At 41.5% G+C, this 23,009-nt stretch overlaps 1 protein-coding gene across 2 annotated transcripts in view; it reads left to right on the top strand.

Moving 5' to 3' along the window:
• DPP10 (dipeptidyl peptidase like 10) overlaps positions 1 to 23,009 on the top strand; it is a 1,575,897-nt gene that overhangs the window by 1,000,908 nt on the left and 551,980 nt on the right. For both annotated transcript variants that reach the window (XM_086957361.1, XM_086957360.1), the window contains exon 8: positions 10,681 to 10,801. In XM_086957361.1, coding sequence (XP_086813487.1) covers positions 10,681 to 10,801 — 121 coding nt within the window. The remainder of the gene's footprint in view (positions 1 to 10,680; positions 10,802 to 23,009) is intronic.

Raw genomic sequence — 23,009 nt, 5'->3', positions numbered from 1 at the left:
AACTTCCCAAAAGTATCAGTTTCCTGTATAAGCGCATGCAGGGTAGTATCTACACAAGATGAATACAGAACTAGATCATCTTCATAGATCGCCAGTTTTCTAACAAGCCCACCCACTTTAAATGGAACATTCTTATCATTCAACCTTAAACTCTGAGCGAAAGGCTCCAGCTAGATATCAAATAGAATGGGAGACAACGAGCATCCCTGCCTTGTTCCACATTCTATGTTCACCATCGGGGATAGGCTACCATTGACTAAAATGCGAGCACGGGGTGAGCTATAATTTTTTTTAATTACCTCTCTAAAAACCGAGGTGAAGCCCATGACATTCAAGGTCCTGTCTAGAAAATGCCAGTTGACCCGGTCAAAAGCTTTGGCAGCATCAACTGTAATAATTGACAAAGGGCTACTCAAAGACGATGCCAGGTCCACTGAACCAATCAAAGTATAAACCAACTCTGACATTTGCCTACCCGGAAGAAAACCCTTTTGGTCTTCATGGATTAACTAAGGTATAATTTTACAGAGCCATTTATTCAAAATCCTGCAAATACTTAATAGTCCACATTTACTAATGAATTTGGACGGTATGATTGACACTCCAAAGGGTCCTTATTGGGCTTCAATATCAGGGTGATAACTGCATCTGACCATGACTCAGGTAGTGGAGAAGTACCCTTTAATATTTATTTAAACAACGTTAACCAGACCGGGATAATTTCATCTTTCAGCATATAATAAACCTCAACCGGAATTGTATCTGGGCCAGCAGCTTTCCCCTTTTTAGCCAGGTCTAACACTTCCAATATCTCACTCCCTGATATGTCTTGAAAGGGAAATTCTTGACTTGCCTCTGTTAACAGCAGCAATAATTTCTCCTTGAGCCAGCTATATGTAAGCTCGTCCCACCACTTGAGATCCTCATGATATAGATCATGAAAGAACCCTGTGAAAACCTGTGCTATTTAATTTTTTTCCTCCGTCAGTTGTGTACCCACCTTAATCTTACTAATATACGTGTTAGCTCTATCAGACCTTGACTTCATGGCAAGAAGCTTACCACAGTTCTCCCCTTGATCAAACTCCCCCATTTTGCTTAACTCCCACTTTTGGCGCAAAATTTCTTCAGTTTTAAGTTCAAATTTTAGTTGACAATCCTCCACTTTCTTTATCCACTGCTCTTTCCCCTGGTCTTCAGGAGGTCTCGCCTTTAGCTCAGCCTCGGCCCTTGCTTCTGCAGTTCTAAGTTGGCCAGTTCTTCCCTCTCTGACCTAGCTCACACTGAAACTGCCCATTTTAGTATCCCTCTAAGCAACGCCTTAAAGGCATCCCAGAAAATATTTAGTGGGGCAGACCCAAGATTGTTCTGGAAGAATACTTCAGTTTCAGACTTCAAAAAGCTTGGCGTCGAAGATAATAGGAGAAACCTCCTATTCAGTGTCCATCTCCTTATTGAAAAATCCGGAGGAAAGACTAGATTGAAAACCAAATGCACCATGATCCGATAAATGAATGGGCATGTATTTAATTAAAAGTACCATAAATACATAGTCTAATCTGGAATAGCGAGAGTTATTTTTTACTATAAAATGAATACTCCTTAACCTCTCAATGTCTTTTCCTCCACACATCACATAAGTTAAACATTTTCAAGATGTTGAGGAGATGTGCTTTTACACGAGGGGCTGCTATCTGAGTGCAAGGAAAGGACCTATCTAGCCTATTAGCTAAGAGTACATTAAACTCTCCAGCCAGAATCAGAAGAGCTACACAGTCAGCAAGGGCCAGACAGAAAGTGTTCAGTGGGGAGATATCATCTTCGTTAGGCCCATAAAAGCTAACCAGGGTCTGTTTAACCCCCCTAAACTTAATCTCAACAATGACCCAATGTCCTCTGCAATCTACCTGGGACTTAGTTACCTCTACTCCAGAGTTTCTTTTTAATATTATCGCAGTTCCTTCAGAACAACATTGCTGATCCGAAGCTACAATTGTGTCCACCCATTTATATTTACCGAATAGTGCCTCACACTCTGCTTTCATAAGATGAGTCTTCTGAAGCAAAAGGAGTTTAGCTGAGCTATTCCTAAAATACTGAAGAATTAGACGTTGTCTTCTTATTACTCTCAAGCCATTAACATTCCAGCTGAGACATTCAAGTTGTTGCATCCCTACCTGATTGGTCTTATCCCCCAACATAAATCTGGTTCTACCTTCTGCAGCAGCTACTAGAGGTTATAATGTCACATGATTGTACTAACATTTTTTTCCCAATGCTCCCCACCAAACAATATAAAAACTCCCAGAACACCCCACCACCCCCGAACTACCCACCATCCCGCGGGAACCCTCCCATACTACCTACCGGCAATAAATATAGCCTATTTAAGCCTAGAGCCCCTACCCTCAGTGTGTCTAATATAATATTAAAGTAAAAAATTGGATGCTGATTCACTAACCCCCCTCCTTAAACATCTGTGTTATATTGTGCCAAAAAGCTGTCCACATCCTCAGGGAACCTAAAGTTATACATCTTCTTTTTGAGAACTACTTTCAAGAATGCTGAAAACCGCAGCTGCACCTGGACCCCTAAATCCTTCAAGGCATCCATCCGTTTTCCCAGCCCCTATCTCCTATGCTCTGTGACCCGGGAGATATCCGAATGGATTCTAAAGGAGGCGCCTTGCACCTGAATAGACTCAAGCTTAAGAGTCGCCCCCATTAACAGCTCCTTAAGAGTGTAAGACTGTATGTAGACCAAGATCTTTCTAGGATTTTTTCAAGCCTGGTTTAACCTGAAAGGGGCTCTGTGGATTTGCTGTATTTCTGCCCACCAGACTGCGGGGGATGCAATCTGTGGGAAGGTATTGGTGAGAATATTAATGACATAAGATTTTAAATGATCTCCTTCCAGCCCTTCTTTTAAGTCTAAAATCCTAATATTATTCCTGCTTGACATATTTTCCAGCCTCTCCACTCTCTCTGCCATGTCGCTCTCTCTCTTTTAATCTCGATATCTCTTGGGCGTTGTTCTTAGCTTCTTGGCCGAGGCTCCCTACTTTTTGTTCCAGGTCGTCCATCCTGTGAGTGAGTGCCAGGAGATTTTCTTCTAGGCCGGTACAGGTGTCTTGTTTTTTTTTTATTTGTTTCCGAGATAGAGAAGCGGGCACCCATTTCCAGTGTCAGCCGTTTTAGTAGCCCCTGAACAGTTTCTGCACTTTGGAGTCCCTCTTCCAGCGAGGCAGGCCCTGCTTCCTCGTGTTCTTGATGTCTTGCCCCCCCACTCAATACAGGCAGAGCACTCAGGTGCAAAACGATTAGAGAGTGTAATAGAAGAGTCCACCACCTCACCACTTTCCTCTTCTGTGACACAGTACCACCCCACCTGATGAGGTCCGGATTACCCTGGGGGTTAGCCATGAAATAGGACCGGACTTAAGGAGCAACTTTTATGGGGGCTAAATTATTTGTCTTCTTTTGGCCCTTTGCAGGCGAAAGCTTGACTTATTTATTAACTTATTTGTTAGCTTTATTCGCTACCTGCCTCTGTTTACCTTTTTGTCTGGTAACACCTTGATCGTTCTCCATAACCCGATGTTGCTGTGTTGCGTGGTCCTCACCCCAGGAAATTGCGTGATCTTAATTTACACCTTCTCCCCCTAGAAAATTCGGTAAAGGGAGAAATGGAGACACAGAGAATGGAAGTAGGACCTGAACAGGCTAAGAAGTCAGATTTTGCTGTGTATACCTGAACCTTTCTTAGCTCCACCACGGCTTTTGGTACACCCAGCTGTTGAACAGGTTGTAGACTTGCTACCGCCATGGAATAAAGGTGAGGTGCATATCTTGCTTTTGAAGATTGTTTCTGACACTCCAAAAGATAAGCAGAAGAGTCGGAGAAGCTGGAGACCCCAAGGGCGCAGGCAGAATGGCAACCGCCAGCCGCAAACACCCCAAGGAGCGCTGAGAGACAAAACGCTGCAGCAGAAGCCAGCGGAGCCGCAGCAGTATCCAGGGAGCTCTGCGCTCACCCGCTCTCGTCTGGGGAAGTGGCAGCAGCAAACCTCGGCGGCGGTGTACACATACTCGTGGCCACCCCAGTCTCCAACAATCTCTGGTCTCCGCAGTCCCCGGAGTGGACGTACTACACCTCAACAAAGGCGTGAGTCAGCGCGGTGAGAGGAAGGGCACGACATGAAAATAATACAGCATCCCGGTAGTGGAGGCTAATGGGCTCACGACTCGCGACCGGCACCTAGCTGGCCGCCATGTTTCCCACCCAATTATAGTCCTTTATTGTGCCATTTCATTGCAAGTCTATTGTAAGGTGGTGTACCATATACCCAGGGCGTGTAAATTAAATGCTACTAGTGGGCTGCAGCATGGATTTTGATCCCCACAGAAGTAGCCTTTAAAACCTGTCTCAGGCCTGCCACTGCAGTTCCTGCGTGTACAGTTGACTACCACTTAGACTTGGCATTTAAAACTATTTGATAAATCTTAAACTTCCCTTTTAATTACATATACGTCACCTCTATGGCAGGTCCTAGGTAGCCCTAAGGGTAGGTTTCTATGTAGGGTACAATGTAAGCAAAAGGTAGGGTATGTACTTTTAAGTTTTGCAGGTCCTGGTAATGACAAACAGCCCATTTAGTTTTTTACTACTGTTAGGCCTACTCCTCGGATAGGCTAGCACTGGGAATTTCTCAATACACTTTTAAGCTGTATTTCCTGATCTGAGAGGAGTAGCTTTTTGATGTTTCATATGTTTGGAATGGTAATCATAAGTACTCCTTACTGGTGAAGTTGGATTTAACATTACTGCTTTAAAAATAGCACTTTTAGAAAGTGGTAATTTCTCAGAACTTACTGCACTATGTGCCTGAAAGCCTGTCTCAAATACATAATATGGGTGGGTGACAGCTACACTTTGCGAATTCCATCTAGACAGTCATAACACAGGAAGGATAGGTGTGTCCAGGTACCCATCTACATCTGATGGCCTTGGCTGGGCAGGATGGATGGTAGGGGATAAATCCTTCACTTGAATAGGCTGTGTCCTGTCCCCACACAAAGGCCTGATTACTCCCGTCTCCCACAGACAGGACTGGGTTGAAAGGAATCCTTGTGCACTTCAGAGGGCTGCTTTGAAGTCAACACCACACCAAAGGCACTTTGGGTTATAAGTACTGGGTCACTAACTCACTAAAATCCGATACTTGTGGATCTTGAACTGAACCTCTGTCAGAGAGAGTGCTATACTACTTAAAGGACTCAAATGGACTGCTGATCTGAAAGGCATGCTTTTCTGTTTGTTGCTCTGATGCCTGCTGCTCTTTGACTCTGCTGAAGGAGAACTGGACTCTGCCTTCTCTCCAAGTGAACTCCAAGGGCTTGTTGGCTTACCTCCTGTTGCTTTAGACTGAAGGATTTCCAAGTCTCTACCCCTGCTCCAATGCCTGGCTCATTAGAAATTTCTCAGATACTTGCAACATTGACTTCAATGCATCTCCTGTCTTTGTGAAAGATAACCAGTGCATGGACCCTGTTGCAGGAGTAAAATCGATGCATTGCATCGGAATCAGTGATTTGCGTCTGGAGATTGACGTATCAGACAGCGTATCACCACCCCAGCAGCATGGTGAGATTGATACAGTGTGGTAGAATCCATTGCCTCTTGACTCCAGCACCCGTCTTTGGACCTGATGCAATGCTTTCACTGTGAGGAAAAGATCGATACATCTTGTTGCTTATGACCAGGAAAGATACTTTGTCCACCAGGGCCTACAAGGGTCATGTAGCCGGCCTGAGCAATAACTAGTTCAACCCAAACTTTAACTTTGTCACTGTCCAGCATAACCTAAAGTAATCTTTTAGCGCTACTTTCTTCTAAACACATGCTTTCTGTGGATTCCACTGTTGCTGTTGCCAACCAAAGATGAGCCATTGAAACCTGTGAACCTCTGTGAACTGATCTGTAAGGCATAGCTGCATAGACAGTTTCTCATACAGCTAATGTCATACTAGAAAACCTTACTAGGTACTATTCTAAAAAGCGCATTCTCTTGCTTTCTGGCCCAAGTGGAAGTATTAATGTAATTTATTTTCTAGTTAATTGATCTGAAGTTCAATGTGTTGAAAAGTAAAAGCTATGTATGCCCCCCCAAGCAAACTTCAGGCCCCCTTTAACAATAGCTCCATTGCAAAAGGTTATTGAGTCTTTAAATCATGCTGCTCATCAACAATATACCCTTGCTCCTGTTTGTGTTGGATTTTCAGATTTGCCATCTGGTTCCCTATCAAAATGGTTGGTCTAACATTTTGCGGCAATTCGTTTACTGAACATGCCATTAATCCCTAATTGTTTGGCTACAAAGCCAGTAATGAATTATAGTATCACAATTTCACGGGTCACTTGACGGCTATAAATGTTTGTATGAACAAATCAAGTCCTCTTCTTGTTCACCCTGTAAACGTTTCAGAAACAAAACAATTTAGGTGGAAGTTTTTTCGTGTTGGAAATTGGAGCCTCTGCTGGTGTTTGTTGTGGATGGTAATTGTGAATGAGACACAGAAAAGATAAGCAATTCACAATTTTTTTGATGGTCTTTTAGGGATTTGAGACACCGTGGAAGCAGTGTCCTTCCATTGGATTCATGAAGGTGTAATTCACACCCCTGCAACCCATACGGCTCAGGGGGGACCCCGACCCTTCAAGGGGCCCCATTCAGCACAACATTAGTTAATGTCTGTGAGATATGGGAGTCTCAGGGGCCCCTCATTACATTCTATAGCGGGCCTCATCATTTTTCATTATTCCATTGGGGATTGATCATGAGAATCCTCTGCATTTCAGCTTCTATTTTGGACATTGGTTTTGCTTATCATTCTGTAGAATCCTAAGACAAGCTGCTTTGTCTCCTCCTGCTTTGATCTATGGCTGTAGAGCCAGGGGCTCCTCTGCACATTTTTTGTCTTCCATAACAGTCATCTAAACATCTGCCAATGAATGTCAGCTTTGTCCAGCCCTTTGTCCAGCCAACAACAGAGGTACAGGAAACCAATAATGAGGTTTTAGTGTTCAGGAAGCAATTCCTGTAACTTTGTGCGAAGATCACGTTGCTGTACCATTTTGCCAATGAGCCTTGGTGAAAGATAGAAACCCTCTCTTCTCTGCATTAGATTTCAACTTTTCTTTGCTTCTCACCTGGCTCAGGTATATCCTCCTGCAGTCACTTATCACCCGGCTCACTGGTGTCCTGCAGCGCCTTCATTTCATCTATGCTTGAGGGAAATTTCTAAATCGTTGGCATATTCTGATGTAATTTCATGAATTTCCTATTCCGCTTGTTACATGAATTTACCAAAATTATGCTATGTGGCATTATTAAACCCCATTTCAGCAAAATGGTCTAATGGGAGCAAAGGAACTACTTGAACAACGAAAAGATGAGTAGTTGCTGTTTGCCCAACTTGTACTTTTTGTGCTATTATTTTTAGCACCAAATGCATTTATGATGTGATTTGCTCTAAAAATATAGTGCTACATACAAGCTTTACATTCCACATCAAAGGGGCCGATTCACAGAACTAATCTGAGACAAAATCCTAAACTTACTACTTTTGGTATTAACAGAAGGCATTTACTAGTTGTAAAGCTAGGATTTTATCTTAAATTAGGATTTTGTCTTAAGTTAGGATCCTGTGAATCGGCCCCAAAGTGTTTAACTTTTAAAGAATTTTGACTAGTTCCACAAAAAAATGGTATAACTTTGACACACCTCTGGGGTCCTCTACTACAACCAACACAATTTGTGGTTTACAGTGCTGGTATCTGCACATGCTGAGGTGAAACATTGATTTCAGAGATGTGACATACAGCACCAAGACTGCCTACTTTATGGATGTTAATGTTATTCTTTCAAGCTTTGTTCATCAACCTTTTGAACCCCTCACCACTAGAGAGCATCTGCACTCGTGGCGGAGGCCCTGCAGTCGTAGGGAATTCTCACTACAGAGATTCCACCCTATGTGTGGAGACTTTCCAATGACTACATTGACCTATTGATAATTTCTGCCTGTAGCTTCAGCAAACTTTAGTTTCTGTCCTGAGCCCATACTAGATTTCATTAGAAAATATCAAATAGTAGGCATCTCATGTTCTTTTCTCCTGTCCTGTTTTCTCATGTCAACCACACGATTTTGCTTCTTTGCTTCACTGCTGTTTCAGCTGATGTTAGAAGAAATGATATCTCTAGTTATTTGCCGCTGTCTCAAATATAGACCTTTGAGAAGGTAATTGACACATCTGGTAGTCCTTATCTTCGAACTCCATTGCTCATTTGTGGGAGTGGAGGATTTCAGAATTCTAAAAGGTTGCAAGGTTCCTCCTCTTCAACGTCTTCAATCTAAACATCTGTCACTATTCATATTTTATATTCCTTTACAGATCAGCAAACATTAACATTTTGCCATAAACTTAAGTGGATCAAGCAATTCTAACTTTTGCCAAGCTTTGATAAAAAACCTAGTTGGCTATAATGTATTAGTAATCATGTTTTCTTTCCCTTTTTACACATAATGAAATAAAGAAACCACCTTCCTCAGGACAAAAAGCGAATTTTTCTCCTTTCCTCCAATCAGTCATCAGACTGGTTTTAGCTTGGTGACGTGCTGCTTTTAATCAGCTGTGGCTTGTCTGCAGAGTCGTCTCTGACCTGTTTCTTAAATTTTAAGCTGGGTACCATTAGGTCATAAAGTGCATGGTTCATAAATGTTAAAATGCTAAAATGTATTTGCCTCTTGTTCTGCCATATGGAATTGTCTATTATGGTAAACAGCCGATCCTGCTATGCAATACAGACTTCTTTAATTTGATCCGGTAGTTGAACAACTTCCTTCAGTTCTGTGTAAAGATTTGAAGTGTGGCAATATAGCAGTAACCTGTTATATGGTTGCCACCTACTCAAGAATAATGTGGGAGTTAAACAACTTCCCCGTTGGTATGCAGTCTGTTTTCCAAAACGTTTCTATATACAGATTTAACCAGTAACACTAACCAGTAAGAATTCAATATAGCCCTTTGACTCCAGGTCTGCTCCAATGTGATAAAAAAAAGGCTGTTTACCATAATAGACCATTCCATATTATTTCAATCCACCAAAACGCGTTGACGCGCTGGTTGTCACTAAATTCGCATGCATTGCACTGAGCACCATCCTGATAAAGTATTGAGCATTTACATGATGTCCAGTTAATATATGATCAAGAATTAATGTATTTTATGACAAGTGTGAAAGTCCTTTCTGCCTGGTTTGGGATAAAAACATATTAATGTGTATTTCTTCATGTTTTAGCATTGTTTTTATATATGTATGATACAGAAATTTTCTATTAAATGTTTTAATATATGTTTCAATTTCGTGTCTGCAAACTGGAATGGGACATAAGTTAATATATGTGGAATGTTTCTGGATAGGTATACCAAAAGCGAATTATATACTTGACCTTGAGTCACACGTGGTGCCTTGTCCCTTTTGGGTACTGTGAGGCCCCTTTCACTGTATTTTATATTTGAGTCACTTACCACATAGGCAGTAGCGGTCCATGGTGGGAGTGCTGCCGGGCGCTGACGTGGGGCGGGGGAGTGACAGGGTTGGAGGTAGTAAACTACGGATTACTGCCAATTAGAGGTAAGTACACAACAAAATGTGTTTATTTATTAATATGTTTACTTACCTCTAATCGGATGTAATCCGTACTTTACTACCCACCACCCTGCCCCTCCCTGCCCCACGTCAGCGCCAGGCAGCACTCCCACCACAGGCCATTACTGAACATAGTGCCTTGTTACAATATCAGACGGAAAGCCTCCGCCCGACAATCGGAATTTCCTAGACTGCGTTGGAACTATTCGACGACTAGTCAGCTTACCGAAAGTAAACCATGTGGTTATTCTGAATCAGTTCCGACTGGCTCTCACTGTATTCAAATACGTCGAAGCCACATCGTACACCTGTATGAACAGCATTTCCGACCGATTACAATGTCGATTTCCAACAGCTATTCTGAGTCGGCCTGTATGACATGAAAAGGCTGTCGGGAAGTGACTTTGTGGGTCCGTAGCAAGGCCCCCTTCATCGTGCGGCCTCCAGTTGGGAGCCAAGGGGGCACGTAAGGGACCCCCCTGTAAAACCCCTGCACTGTGTGGCAGGCACCGTTAGGTGCCTGTGACAGGGTGCATTCTTGTACACACACCCCGTTTCCCTGTAGAAGACTGTCTTGTTGGGCAGAACACGAGCTCCAATAGGGAACAACGGAACTCCGACGGAACAGTGTTCGGTCGCACCCTAATTGGTCGGGCGGAACCGGCGACCGCGAGTCGGTCAGTTCCTGAATCCAAGACGGTGTTGGGTGTAAAGTTCATCGTAATGAGGCCCATAATAGTGTGCTTTCCAAATAAAGGGGTTTAGTTGAACACTTCAAATAGTTTTATTTCCGCACAAATCTGTAGCATTCTAGTAATCTTTAAAGCATAGAAAAAACAGCGAACTATGCATAACAACAGATACAATATTTTTGTTTGAAATGCACCCACAGTTTTTAATATAAACAATAGAGATGTTAAAGCAGAAAATAAAACACCTCTGATTTTTGTACTCTTTGATTGTTTTTGTAGCTCTACATTTTTGAAAACAACATTTACTACCAGCCCGATGTAAAGAGTAGTTCATTGCGACTAACATCGTCGGGGAAGGAGGGAATCATATTTAATGGAATAGCAGACTGGTTGTATGAAGGTAAGTCAGAGAGAATACGCAGTGTAATGTTTTTGTGCAAAATGTTCGAAAATGTATCTGTTTCTAGTCTAAGTTCAACAATAATATTTTATGATAAGAATTCCTAGTGCACCACAGAAATGTTCTCACTCACTCACTCATTATTTGTTCTTTATGAATTTGTACAGTGAAAAGCAACCTATGTACCTCATGCTAATTTATAGGTTTAGTTTGATTCATCTCGCACAAAATTACATTGCAGTCCTCAGGTAAAGTTCAGTTGGGGTTTTTCACTTTGATAGACTTTAAAGTTGCATATAAAGTATTTTAGAAGATTTTCATAATCTACAATTAGTTTTTGCGAAACATATCTAAATAATTTAGTATACGTTCATAAAAAAAACTACTCAATGCATTTAATCTTTGAAAACGACCAAAATAATGACTAAAGTTTTCAAAATGTAAACATATTATTTTACTTTTCTTAGCTCATTTCCAGGTTTCCTAAATTGGTAAAACTTTTTCAAATTCTCCTAGTTTAAATATCCGAAATACAAATAGGAATATTGTTTAAGCAAAACTTGCAACGTTTTTAAACCATTTACACTGATGAAACAATTCCTCAAACACATTTTAATGGTATTTTAAGTAAAACTAAAATTCCAGAGGCCTTTCATGTTAATTAACAACAACTCCAACATCAAAACACCCTAATAAATGTGTTTAGCTGCGTTTCTCCTTCCATCTAATTCTTAAACGGTATCAGAGTGGTTTAAATGACACGATAGGCTACTGTGGAGCTGATTTACAGTTTGATAGAGAGTGTTTTTCGCTGCGACAGTGTTGGAGTAGCTCTCTGCGAAGCTCTCGGTCCTTCTGCTGGATTTAAAAGGGGGCAGACTTCTAGGTTTACATCGATTGAGTGAAATGTACTCCATCAGTGTAAACCTTTCCCCAACGACCCAAGAGAGTAGGGCCTTTCAGAGGTAAGACATCCAACCATCTTCCTATTTAGAGTGTGCAGTTGTATGGCTTTTGTTGTTTACTATCCGTCACTGCCAGGTATATTCTGGTAGTGTGAAATATATTTAAAAAAAATGACGCCCACACCATGGAAGAAACATCATGTATAGGGCTTCAATCGTTTTATTTTTCAAAAACAAACTCACTCTTTGGGTCTTTGTTTTTGAAAAAACATTTGGGAAAGTTTTAGAAAGTGTTGTCCCTCAAACTTTTCCTAGACTGGCAGGAACCGCCATGATGGTGGTTCCTACCAATGTAGACATGGCTGCAGAGTCTGGGGATATTTCTAAATGTGGCAGGCACAGTAGAGGCTGGGTGGTGGACCCTAAATCAGGTACTGTGTTTTTTGGCAATTCATTTTTTAAAGAAAATGCTCTTTTAAAATTAATAGTCTGTTCTAACTACAAATAATTTGGAACAAATTGATATGAAAATGTTTTCCAAACGTCATGCGTTTTTAAATGTAAAGTCGACCTCAGTACTAAAATTTGTAAAACCACTATCACCTGCCCTGTCCATTAAAAACTTTAATGGGTTATTAGAAAAATGGAATTGCAACTGAAAACGCACTGAGCATTCTTAAGGAAACTCAGTCCATTAACTCCAACCTCATCCATCTTCCTCAACACAGTCCTAATACACAAGGTGATGCTCAAACAAAAAATAGGCATTCCACTTTCTCCTAACCTAAATTTGTTTAAACCCCTCACCACTTCACAGGATAACTTTCTGCAGGGCATCAAGTACTTTCACTTTTGATTGTCTCCTTCAGAAACAAGTCACTTTATGTCCCCTCAGGTAAGTGTTAGGTGAGTTGGCTTTGCAAGTGTAACTTTGTTGCTTTCTGAGATTACAATATTTTGCGCTTCAGTTGGCTTCTGCAGGTCCTAGATTTATTGAAGGAGCATTTTCTTATTGCTCATAGTATTTAATCCAGACTGCTGACGGAATCTCTGGGGTTTTAAGTTAAGAGTTTTATATCCACTGTCATCTTTCTACTGTATAGATGTCTGCTACTCTTAGTAATTCGAAGCATATTGATGTTCGTTCGAAGAACAGTCGATTGGTTTCAGGTTACATATGTTTTTTTTTTTATATTAATAGGACTCAGTGTTTTAGGAATTTTCCTTGCATTCTTTCTCCATTCTTTGTGTTGTCAGTCTCGCAGGTGCCACACTCTAGTTGAGGAGGACACGGTTGGCACCAGGCGCATGCTTTCTGGGTTGCCTTTGCTCAGTTGGACATAGTCCCAGGGTCCCAAGTCCACTTTCTAGCTGGATTCAAACCTCGCTGTTACCATCACTTGCATTGCTTGGTCCGGATTGCATTTGGCACTGCGATTATGGGACCTTACTTCCTTGAGGTTTTCAAAAGTTCTGAGTCTTCATTGGTGTATTACTGACACAATGCTGTTGACATGATCTGGTACTAGTTTGGATTGTGGAGATAGGTTCAGGTCCCCAATTATAATCTTATGGGGTAGCTCCATTGCTACTGCATGTCTGTTGTCGGCTATGATCCCACTTTCTTATCCTTTTTTTACATCTGTGGTCTGCTCTCCAGTCGATGGGTTCAGGCTACTTGTTTTGTTTTACTTGTATTAGGAGATTCTACAGTTGTATCCTGCTGGCTGCAGCTTCTGCTGTTGCATCTTAGTCTATTTTAACATGCTTGCATTCCAGCTTTTGATTGGTTTACAGTAGAAGGCTGGTTTGGTGGATTAAGTGATTCCCGTCTCTCAATTACAGTCATTTTCTGATCATGAGTGGAGTCTCGACAAGGCCCATTTCAACTTTTGAGTACTTGTTTTTGGCTTGGGGAATCGATTGTAACCTAGTGGTTAGTGCCTTAGGCTCTCAATCTGAATGTTAAAGGCTCAAGTCCCCCTGTGCCCATTGTCATTTATTAAGTGAAGGTAACCACAAGTTGTTTCAAGAATCTCTCTCAAAACTGTGCTTCATTTAAAGAGGTAAAGTTGGTGCCTCTCCCTATTTCCATTATGTCTTTTCTACAATCTTCAATCTCTTGATCTGGCATTGAGCTATTTCCTTTACTGTTCTTTCAACTTGGGATCTGCTTCGTGGACTTCTGGGTTTTGTCTCTGTCTCTCTTAGGTCCCGGTTTGTAGTTACATCATGTTACTTTACCTATCAATGGTTTTTGTATATGGGAGCATGCCAGAGGTATGGTGCACTTACTTTTTCTCAGATATGGTCTCTGAGCTCCTGGTTCTCCTTCCCTGATTTAAGGGACCTGAGGTCATTTTCCAGTCTAGACAATCATTTCCTGTGCCAGGCTTGGGTGTATATGCCCGACAATTTGTATGTTTAACATTTCTTGCATGAGGTCCTAAGAAGGGTATGCTGGCCCAAGCAGGCTCCTGTTCCGGTGATGTGGTCAGCTCATTGTGTTTTTTGTCCCTTGTGTACCGTAGGCCCCCTTTTCTTCTACTTTACTAGATAATCTTTGTACTACCTGGATATATTTGTATGCATGGTCTGGTGTCCTGCTTATTTTAGAGATATAGATATTTTAATTTTTGTGTTTGCCAGCCACTACTCACCATTAAGAGTGACTGACTTTACATAGAGATCCTACCTCATAGTTAGTAACAGCCACTATAAACAAGGGCCAGGCTTACAGACTAACTGACAACCAATTTTTCTCTAGAAATTTTTCTAAGTCAGAAGGTAAATTTTCCACAAGAATGAACCTGGCCCCTGTAAACAACTGGTGATCCATCATGGTCGACCATTTGACATTGTCCCAACTAGCATGGCCATATGACCGCTGTTGGTGCTAAGTGAATTTTATCACTATTTTTATCTCAAATTCTATAAACTCACATCTCCAGTTCTACTAGATTTTTGCCATTTTGGTGTCATTTTATTTATTTACATGTTTTTTATGTTATTGTTGGTTTAGGATTTTTCTTATGTTGTATTTTCTTTTTAATACTCTTAGGGTGATGCTTAAATATTTTTCACATTGCTTCTGAGTTAAGCCTTACTGGTTTGTACCAAGGTATCAGAGGGGTAAATTAGATTTATTTAATGACTTAAATGGTTAATCCTGACAAGAATTGTGATTATTATTATTTTTAGTGGGCTCTCACCCCCTTAAACTGATATTCAAATTTCTTACACCACCCCTTGCTAGTGGTATACGAGCATCTGCAATATCAGTTTTAAACCATTAACATGTAGTTTCGAATCACTAGGAAGGAGGCATGCTGACTTCAGGCCTACCTTACCTCCTGATTCAGAAAGACTTGAAATATAACATTGTGATTTGCGAACTCATACTCAACTCACAGTTTTATACACTACTAAGGATTTTTTGGAACTTCAATACCTGCTTTCCTAAACGGATCACTGACGGAATATCAGAAACAAATATATTGTGTGGACAGCATATAGTGTCTAAAATATTGAGGAAAATAATATTGAGAAGGTAAGTGTAAATAGATAAGTATACATTTGCTATTTTTAACTCCATGTCTCTGTATCTTGAAGAAACATATATTGTCAAGGTACATATAGGGTTATGTAGAGTAAAACTTTGCTTCCCTATACAAATTCACGATATTTCTATTATTGACAACCTATTTTGTCTCATGATAATTTTGTTCCTGATATTCTATATAAACACCATCCTATGCACTTAAGGATTTGTACAAAGTAAGAAAAGGGTATGTGCAGTAGGTCAACGGTTTGTTCAGAGACTAGATTCAACAATTTAAATTAATACCTTAGTAGGAATTAACATGACTTAGACAGGTTTGTTATTGGAGCACCTCTAAGGAGCATAGGTATGTAAAGTAGGCCCTGTTGACTTTACTATAAATGTTTAGGATACACTTTGTCACAAAAGTTGGAGGTACCCCTGTTACATACGACAAGGTGGGGGAACTAAACACTAGAAAAGGAAATACAACCTTGTCTTAGTTTTTTTAGGTAAAATACCCTAACATATGAAAACAAAAATATGGATACTTTAGAAGTCTCTAACCTCTTCGACGCTAATGACAAGGGTAACTCGTCATGAACTTTCCATTCATTTCAATGGAAAATGAATGTAAAATATTAAGGTGCCATAGCAGCGAAGTGGCTAAAGAAAGTACTTTCTTTAGAGACTTCTAAAGTATCCATATTTTTGTTTTCATATGTTAGGGTATTTTACCTAAAAAAACTAAGACAAGGTTGTATTTCCTTTTCTAGGATACACTTTGTCCCCTACTCTTTGAGTTGTGAGACAGGCTATTCACTTGGAATAAGGATATCATATTTTAGTGTTTTAACATTTTATTATTGTTAATATTGTACAGCATAAATAAATACTGCACAATGATGAAGTTTGGGTCCCACAACAAATTTCGACACATGCCCCTTACAAATATTGCAAAACCACGGGAAACTGATTACCTAATGAAATTAAGAATGAGTGAGAAATGTGTTGTGAGAAATGTGTTGGCAGAGGTAAGGTGCACAGATATCTATGGCTAAAGAAAACAGGTTCAGCAACAGAAGGATATATGGGGAATGCCACAGAAAAGATGGCCATCTTTAATAGGTGGTGCTTGTTTCCAAAGTGCAAATTGTAAGGGTTAGCTCCTATTTTACAAATGATAGATTCAGGCATCAGGTGGCAAACAGCAGTCAAGTGGACCACTGCAGGCACCATTTATGTCAATAAACCTTTTACCAGGCTCAAACCTGCCTTTCTAATACATATAGGTTGCCACCGGCATAGGTCATAAACAGCACACAAAGCAGGGTGCAATGTATTTAAATAATAGGCCATGTAATTTTAAGTTTTACATGTCCTGGTAGTGAAAAGCTCCTAAATCCATTTTTCACTACTGAAAGCCCTGCTTCTCCAATAGGATAACACTGGAGCTACCTTTTTACAATCAATAGGCAATACCTTAAAATGGGAGTCAGTTGAGATCCCTTGAAGTTTAGGACTCTTAACAAATGCAAACAGGGCTCTTTGCACTAAGATCTCCCCCCCCACCAACAAGAATCACCAATGAGGCACAGGAATGCTTCATCTCCACTTCGCTCTACAGCATCAACAGCTTGCAGGGGCCATCAACTCAAGCTTCAGAAAGAACCATCTGTGATGCTGCAGGAGCTTTGTGCGATATATCTATGACAATCTGTGATGCCCAGCCTGCTCTTCATGCTACATCGAGGACCATCTGTGATGCTCTCCCTGCACGCACAGCTACTTCCACCACCATTAGAACTCATTGAGCTGGATTTTGAAGGTAACTCTTTTAGCTGCACTAACCTGGTCACTGTATCCACCCCACGCTCCTTTGCAATCAGCCTGAACTTGTGACTTTCACTCGGTCTCGCACAACTAGATAGCTGCAAGTGGTGCTTTGTGCTTTTTGGTGCTATTTTTACTTACATCTTCAAAATTACATATCTCTGGTTCTATTCATTTAATTTTTGCGATTCTGGTGTTACATTTTTCTAAAGTGCTGTTGGATTTTTACTATGTTGTGCTTTCATGTTGTTACTGTTCAAATTGCTGCATAAATACTTTACATATGGACTCTAAGTTAAGTTTGACAGCTGTTAGTCCTGGCATCATTGGCGTAAGTCTCTCTTCCATTTTGACGTATTGCCTCCTCTGTTTTGATATGTTTTTGCTGGTTATATGCTTTGGGCACTGTGCCACTGCTATTCAGTGCCACAGTGCAAGTGTTCCCTATGTTAAATTAATGTACTAATTGCTGATTCCATGATTGGGTTATTTGATTTACCTGACAGCCCCTAGTACTGTGCACCATATGTGCCCAGGGTTTGTAAATCAAATGCTGCTGGTGTGCTTGCAGCACTGGTTGTGCCACCCACAGAAGAAGCTTGCAAAGCTCGTTTCAGGCCTGCCATCGCAAGCATGTCCTAATAGTAAAGTACAGCCATTTTCGTTTTTCACTATTGAAAAAGTTCTCCATAGGCTAGAATGGGCAGTTAGATTATAACATTCTTATAATCCTAACTGACTCAGGGAACATGGTAGAAATTCGAACTTAATATGCTTGAACGCAGAATAATAAAATACATCTTTTAGTAAAGTTGTTTTTTTAATATTCTGTGTTTGAAAATACCACTTTTAGAAAATAGGGGGCAGATTTATGAGGCTCTTGCGCCACGTTTACGCCGCTGTTGCGTCACGCAAGGCGGCGTAAACGTGGCGCATCCCTACGAACGATTTACAACGTGACGCATCTAGGCAGATGCGTCACGTTGTAAAGCCCTGCGCCGCTTGTGGGCGTTCCGGCGCAGGGTGGGCGTTCCGGGGCAGGTGCGCCTCGCAAAAGTGGCTGAGTGAAATCTATGAGATTTCACTCAGTCACTTTTAAGCCAATGCTGCGTCAAAAGCCTGCGCCTGCTTGAAGCAGGCGTAGGTCTGGACGCAGCATTGATAAAATGGGGCACCCCCGAGCCTTGCTGGAGCTGCGTCGTGCTTGCGACGCAACTCCAGCAATGCGACACATTTCCGGCACAGATGCGTCACGCATCTGTGCCGTTTTTGCACCATGGTGCACCGCATTATAAATGCGGCGCACCATGGCTGGCGGAGCTGTGGCGCACTGTGGCGCATGTTAACTGGCGCATCCCTGGGGATGCGCCAGTTAACATAAATCTGCCCCTAGGTATTTTATTGCCTCACTGTCCAGGCCTGCCTCTGCTAGGTTGTGTATTCCTTGTCTGGGTTTGTGAGTGACAGGGCTGGAGGATTGCAGGAGACAGACTGGGGCAGACCAGTGGTGAATAGAAAGATCTGCATCTAGATGGGAGAGAGGAGTTGCACCTGGGACCTGAATAGGCCTGGACCTTCCCTCTACAATGCTGGCTCCACCTCCTGTGGCTTGTCTGATGTCTCCGCCCTGCACTGTGAAAGGAGAGAAGGAATCATGTCAACAAAGTGCTCCAGGGCTATGCCTTCCCTCCTTGTGCTGGCTCCTCGTCCTGTGGGGCGTCTGATGTCCCTGCCCTGCACAGTGAAAGTAAGGAGTGAGTCGTGTAAACAAAGAGCTCAGGGACTGGTTTGGACTAGGCAGAGGCATCTCTGCCTTCAGAGAACAAAGGATTTTGGGGTATAAATATTGCAACCCTGGTCCCAAGAAATTAGATCACTTCTGGAACAAGAAATCTTTTGCCAAGGAGAAGAACCAAGGAAGCTGCAGGAGTTTTACTGCCCCTCTGCCCGTGTGCTGTTTGCTGGGTTGGCCTGCAGTGGTTGCCTCATTGCCAAGTAAAGGAGAAGGAACTTTTAATGACTTTCATCATCTACAGAATATTCTCCAAGGTCTTGAACTGTGCTTGCCTCCTGCTGAAGTCTCAGGGGAAAAATACTTAATCTCCAGCTTCCCTCTGAATTTCCTTGCTGGGAATTCTATCTACAGACATTTGTGTTCGCTGGGAGCTGGAAGCACGATGCATCGAGAGGAAGCGTGTCACCGACGCAGTTGAAATCGTCGCATCGCCGGAAAAGCGAGCCTTCAACGCATCTCCCTGCAAGCGTGTGTTCATTGAAGCTGCCTGCTGTCGCATCACCCGAGAAGCGTGACGAAATCGAGAGAGTCGCCATCGCATCACCGGAGAAGCATGTCGCAGGGCCTGTCGTGGCTCCATAATACAGAGTTGTCGCAATCTTCTCGCATTGCAACCGGATCATCGCATCGCATCAAGGTGCCATCTTGCGCACCGCAACGGGCCGGCAGGCCAAGAATCTGCACATCACCGCCGCACCGGTAAGGATTACGATGCATTCCCTATTCTGCGCAAGCATTGAGGAATGACTTATCATCTCCCCCCGATCACTGGACCGACGCAGCTCCACTTTTGCGAGCCTTTTGTTCACTTTGCGTTACTTTGTCCCATTTATCATCAACTTGAACTAAGCAACATTTATCATCTTTAAGGCAATCTTAAGTGTAGTATTTTGGATTTTTGTCGTTTGTGGTCTTGTGTATAAGTCTATATAAAGGATACTTATTTTTATAAAACCTGTGTTGTGTCCATCTGTAGTGTTTTCACGGTATTACTGTTTATATTCACAAATGCTTAATACACTGCATCTGAGATAAACCTGTCTGCTCGTGCCAAGCTACCAAGGAGGTGAGCAGGGGTTAAGAAGGAGTGTAATCCCCTTATCCTGACTTAGAAGTAAGGGTCCCTAATTGGACAAAGGTAAATACCATTGCCAGCTAGAGACCCCCAGATATAACTGCTCTATGTCAAGATCTAGAGTGCTGATCGGAGGTTAATTTGGAGTTTTCTTGTGACCAACCTTACATGGATTGTGGTTGCTGTTTGTGTAGGGGTTCACCCCCTCAGTCAATAACTACATTTCTTACAATAAAGCAGTGGGAAAGATTCTCCTCTGTGAAAAGCAGTGTAGAGACTGTTCTCCAGAAATTGATGTGCTTGGGAAGGAAACATTTACTTCCAGAAAAACATTGGCTGCTTCATCTAGCCCTTCTTTCAGTGTCTTCTTCATGAACGTCTTACCATGGACCCTTGGATGTGTTGCCAAGAGGCAGGCATCAGTAGTTTGCAGCTCTTTTATATGCTCTTCCTGTTGAGATATGCAGCCATCTGCTTCTGTGACCCAATCTTCTGCATGATGAAGATCTTGTCGCAATAAGTTGATCCTAATTCATAAATCTCTTGTTTTCTAATGCTGTTTGCAATTATTACCAAGCTGCAGTAAATCATGTGTGGATGCAACAAAAGCCTAACTGCATAGATGTCGGTGGTGGGTGCAAAGGCATACCCCACAAGCAGGGGAAGCATACTGGGATTATTTGTCTAGTTATCTAGTTTTCTCTGATTGGGGATGTACCTTACTTGTCTATCTCCACTGTGGGGCTAATGGCTTATGACATGTTTGTCATAACTGCAAATCATCTCTCTTTTAGGTGGGTGGTATACTGATTGCCAGTCATCCTGCCATTACTGGCTGTGCGTTGGGGCATTCTAATATAGCAAAGGGGGACTGTAGCAGCTGTCACCACTGGAAAAGTTTTAAACACTCCCTCATTGTATCAGCATTTTAATTACTTGATGCTGCTTCGTGGTGCTCTCTCTCTGCTTTGATGTTTGTATCTGTTAAAAGTGACCATTATATGTTCTGCTGTAGTACTGATTCACAATCTTCTGCAATGGGTGTGCCTCAATGATTGTCAGCTTCCTTCTTTCAGACATTTCAGTACTGACCATCTGTGCAGGTTGAGGCTCAGCTGCATTGAGGCCCGGTTAACTTCTGAAGTGTGACTAGCTCTCCAGGGCATTCACCCACAAGTATCTGCTCACCCAACACATTTTTCTATTTTTAGAGCCTCCCTTCCACTGGTAAATTATTAGGCTATCTTCAGTAAGGTATTGCAGTCTGCAGCCTACTCCTTCTTGCAACTGCTTATCACTTTACCCTAGGCAGGAGGGAATGATTAGCCATTTCACTTTATCATTAATTGTTGCTGTTCTTTAGATGGTGATTGTCCATTTATTAAAGGTGTTATCTCCAGTGCACCGTAGAGATACCTCTATTTACTGTGTCTGGCAAGTTCCTATTAGTCACATTTTTTTCCTCCCCTCCACTGGGACACTGCTGTGGTGGATGAGCCTGTTGTTTCCTACCCACCTATAGACCCATCCATAATGCAGTCAATAGTGACTCATAGGCTGGTCTGTGCTGTCAAGTGCTCTGAGCCTAATTTGCTTGTAAGATATCATAAAATGTGAATTTAGATGTCTTTCATAGATGCCTAGAAATTAAATGCCACCTATGGACTACAGCGCCTATAGTGTCATCAACCGAGTCGTCTTCTGAAACATGGATTCAGGTCCATGTGTAGCCTAAACATCTGCTGTTAAACCTGTCACCCTTTTGACAAATAGAAATGCCTTATGCTCAATGTTGATAAGTCACACCTAAGTACAAGTTGTTTCTTACAAGCTAGGGTGTATAATGTTTAAAAGGTGCCATGTGCAAAGTTAAACTTGGCATTGTCTTCCAGTGACTAACCCCCAAAAGCTATATTCATTGGCATGGCTGTAGCTGGATCATAGGAAATATCAAAGTACACATTATAAACTTTAATCTGTAAACCCTGTCACAAAAGAGCTAGAATATTCAATCAAAGTCTATTTTCTATGTTTAATAAAAATAAAATTGATAGGGGAAGTTGGATTTTCAATAGATATTTAGAAAAAGTAACTCTGAAAAGTTACTTTTTCCCTGCCTGAAGCTCCCCGGGGCTATTTTGCATTAGCCTACCAACAGCTACTTAGCCAATGCTTGACCTTAATCAGGTATGAAAACTTATCCCGAAGCAGACCAATGGCTTAAGTCTGGTAACACGATAGGCAGGTTGTGGGCATCTGATCCCTGTCAGCTCAGGAAGAACAATTGAAGTGGGACCAGAAACGTTATTATTAACTTGAAAGAGACAGAACTTAAGCATGCCTATTTATGGTTTCATGTTAGGGGGGAACAGAGAAGGGGATACCCTTCGTTTTCCAGGCCCAAACTAGCCAGGCTGGCTCTGAACCTAGTGGGAGAGAAGGTACCATCAGAATCAGGCTGCAGTGGACACAGGCGAGATGACTGCTCCTTTCCCTGGCCACACCTCTGTGTAGACATATTGGTCTGCACAAGGGAGAAATATTTCACCCATTTTGGAGTTTAAAGGTGCACTCTGGGATTTTTTGCACTGGAGCAAACAGGAACTGATGGAAAAGATATGAAGGTGATGATGATGATGACTTTGATGATAATTATATTATTATTATCATTAATGATGATAATAAAGATAATTATATAACAATAACAACAACAATAATAATAGTCATAACAATGATTATTATTATTATGAATATTATTAGAAGAAGAAGAAAAAGAAGAAGAAGAAGAAGAAGAAGAAGAAGAAGAAGAAGAAGAAGAAGAAGAAGAAGAAGAAGAAGAAGAAGAAGAAAAAGAAGATGAAGAAAAAGAAGAAGACTCATCCAATCTCTAGGCGGTGATTGGAGGTGTTAATTATTACTCAACTGAATTTAATTATTACGTAACTCAATGCTTCTCATGAACAAAGTATCTTTCCATTGATGTGTCATTCTGGTAGATAAATGATTTCACGAAATCCACCTGTACTTTCTTCTGAACTGTTTTATTCTTCTAAGTATTC

The sequence above is a fragment of the Lissotriton vulgaris genome, chromosome 2_1 (assembly GCF_964263255.1).
Source record: "Lissotriton vulgaris chromosome 2_1, aLisVul1.2, whole genome shotgun sequence".
NCBI classification, from domain to species: Eukaryota; Metazoa; Chordata; class Amphibia; order Caudata; family Salamandridae; genus Lissotriton; species Lissotriton vulgaris.
This window is presented reverse-complemented; position numbering and strand designations above follow the sequence as displayed.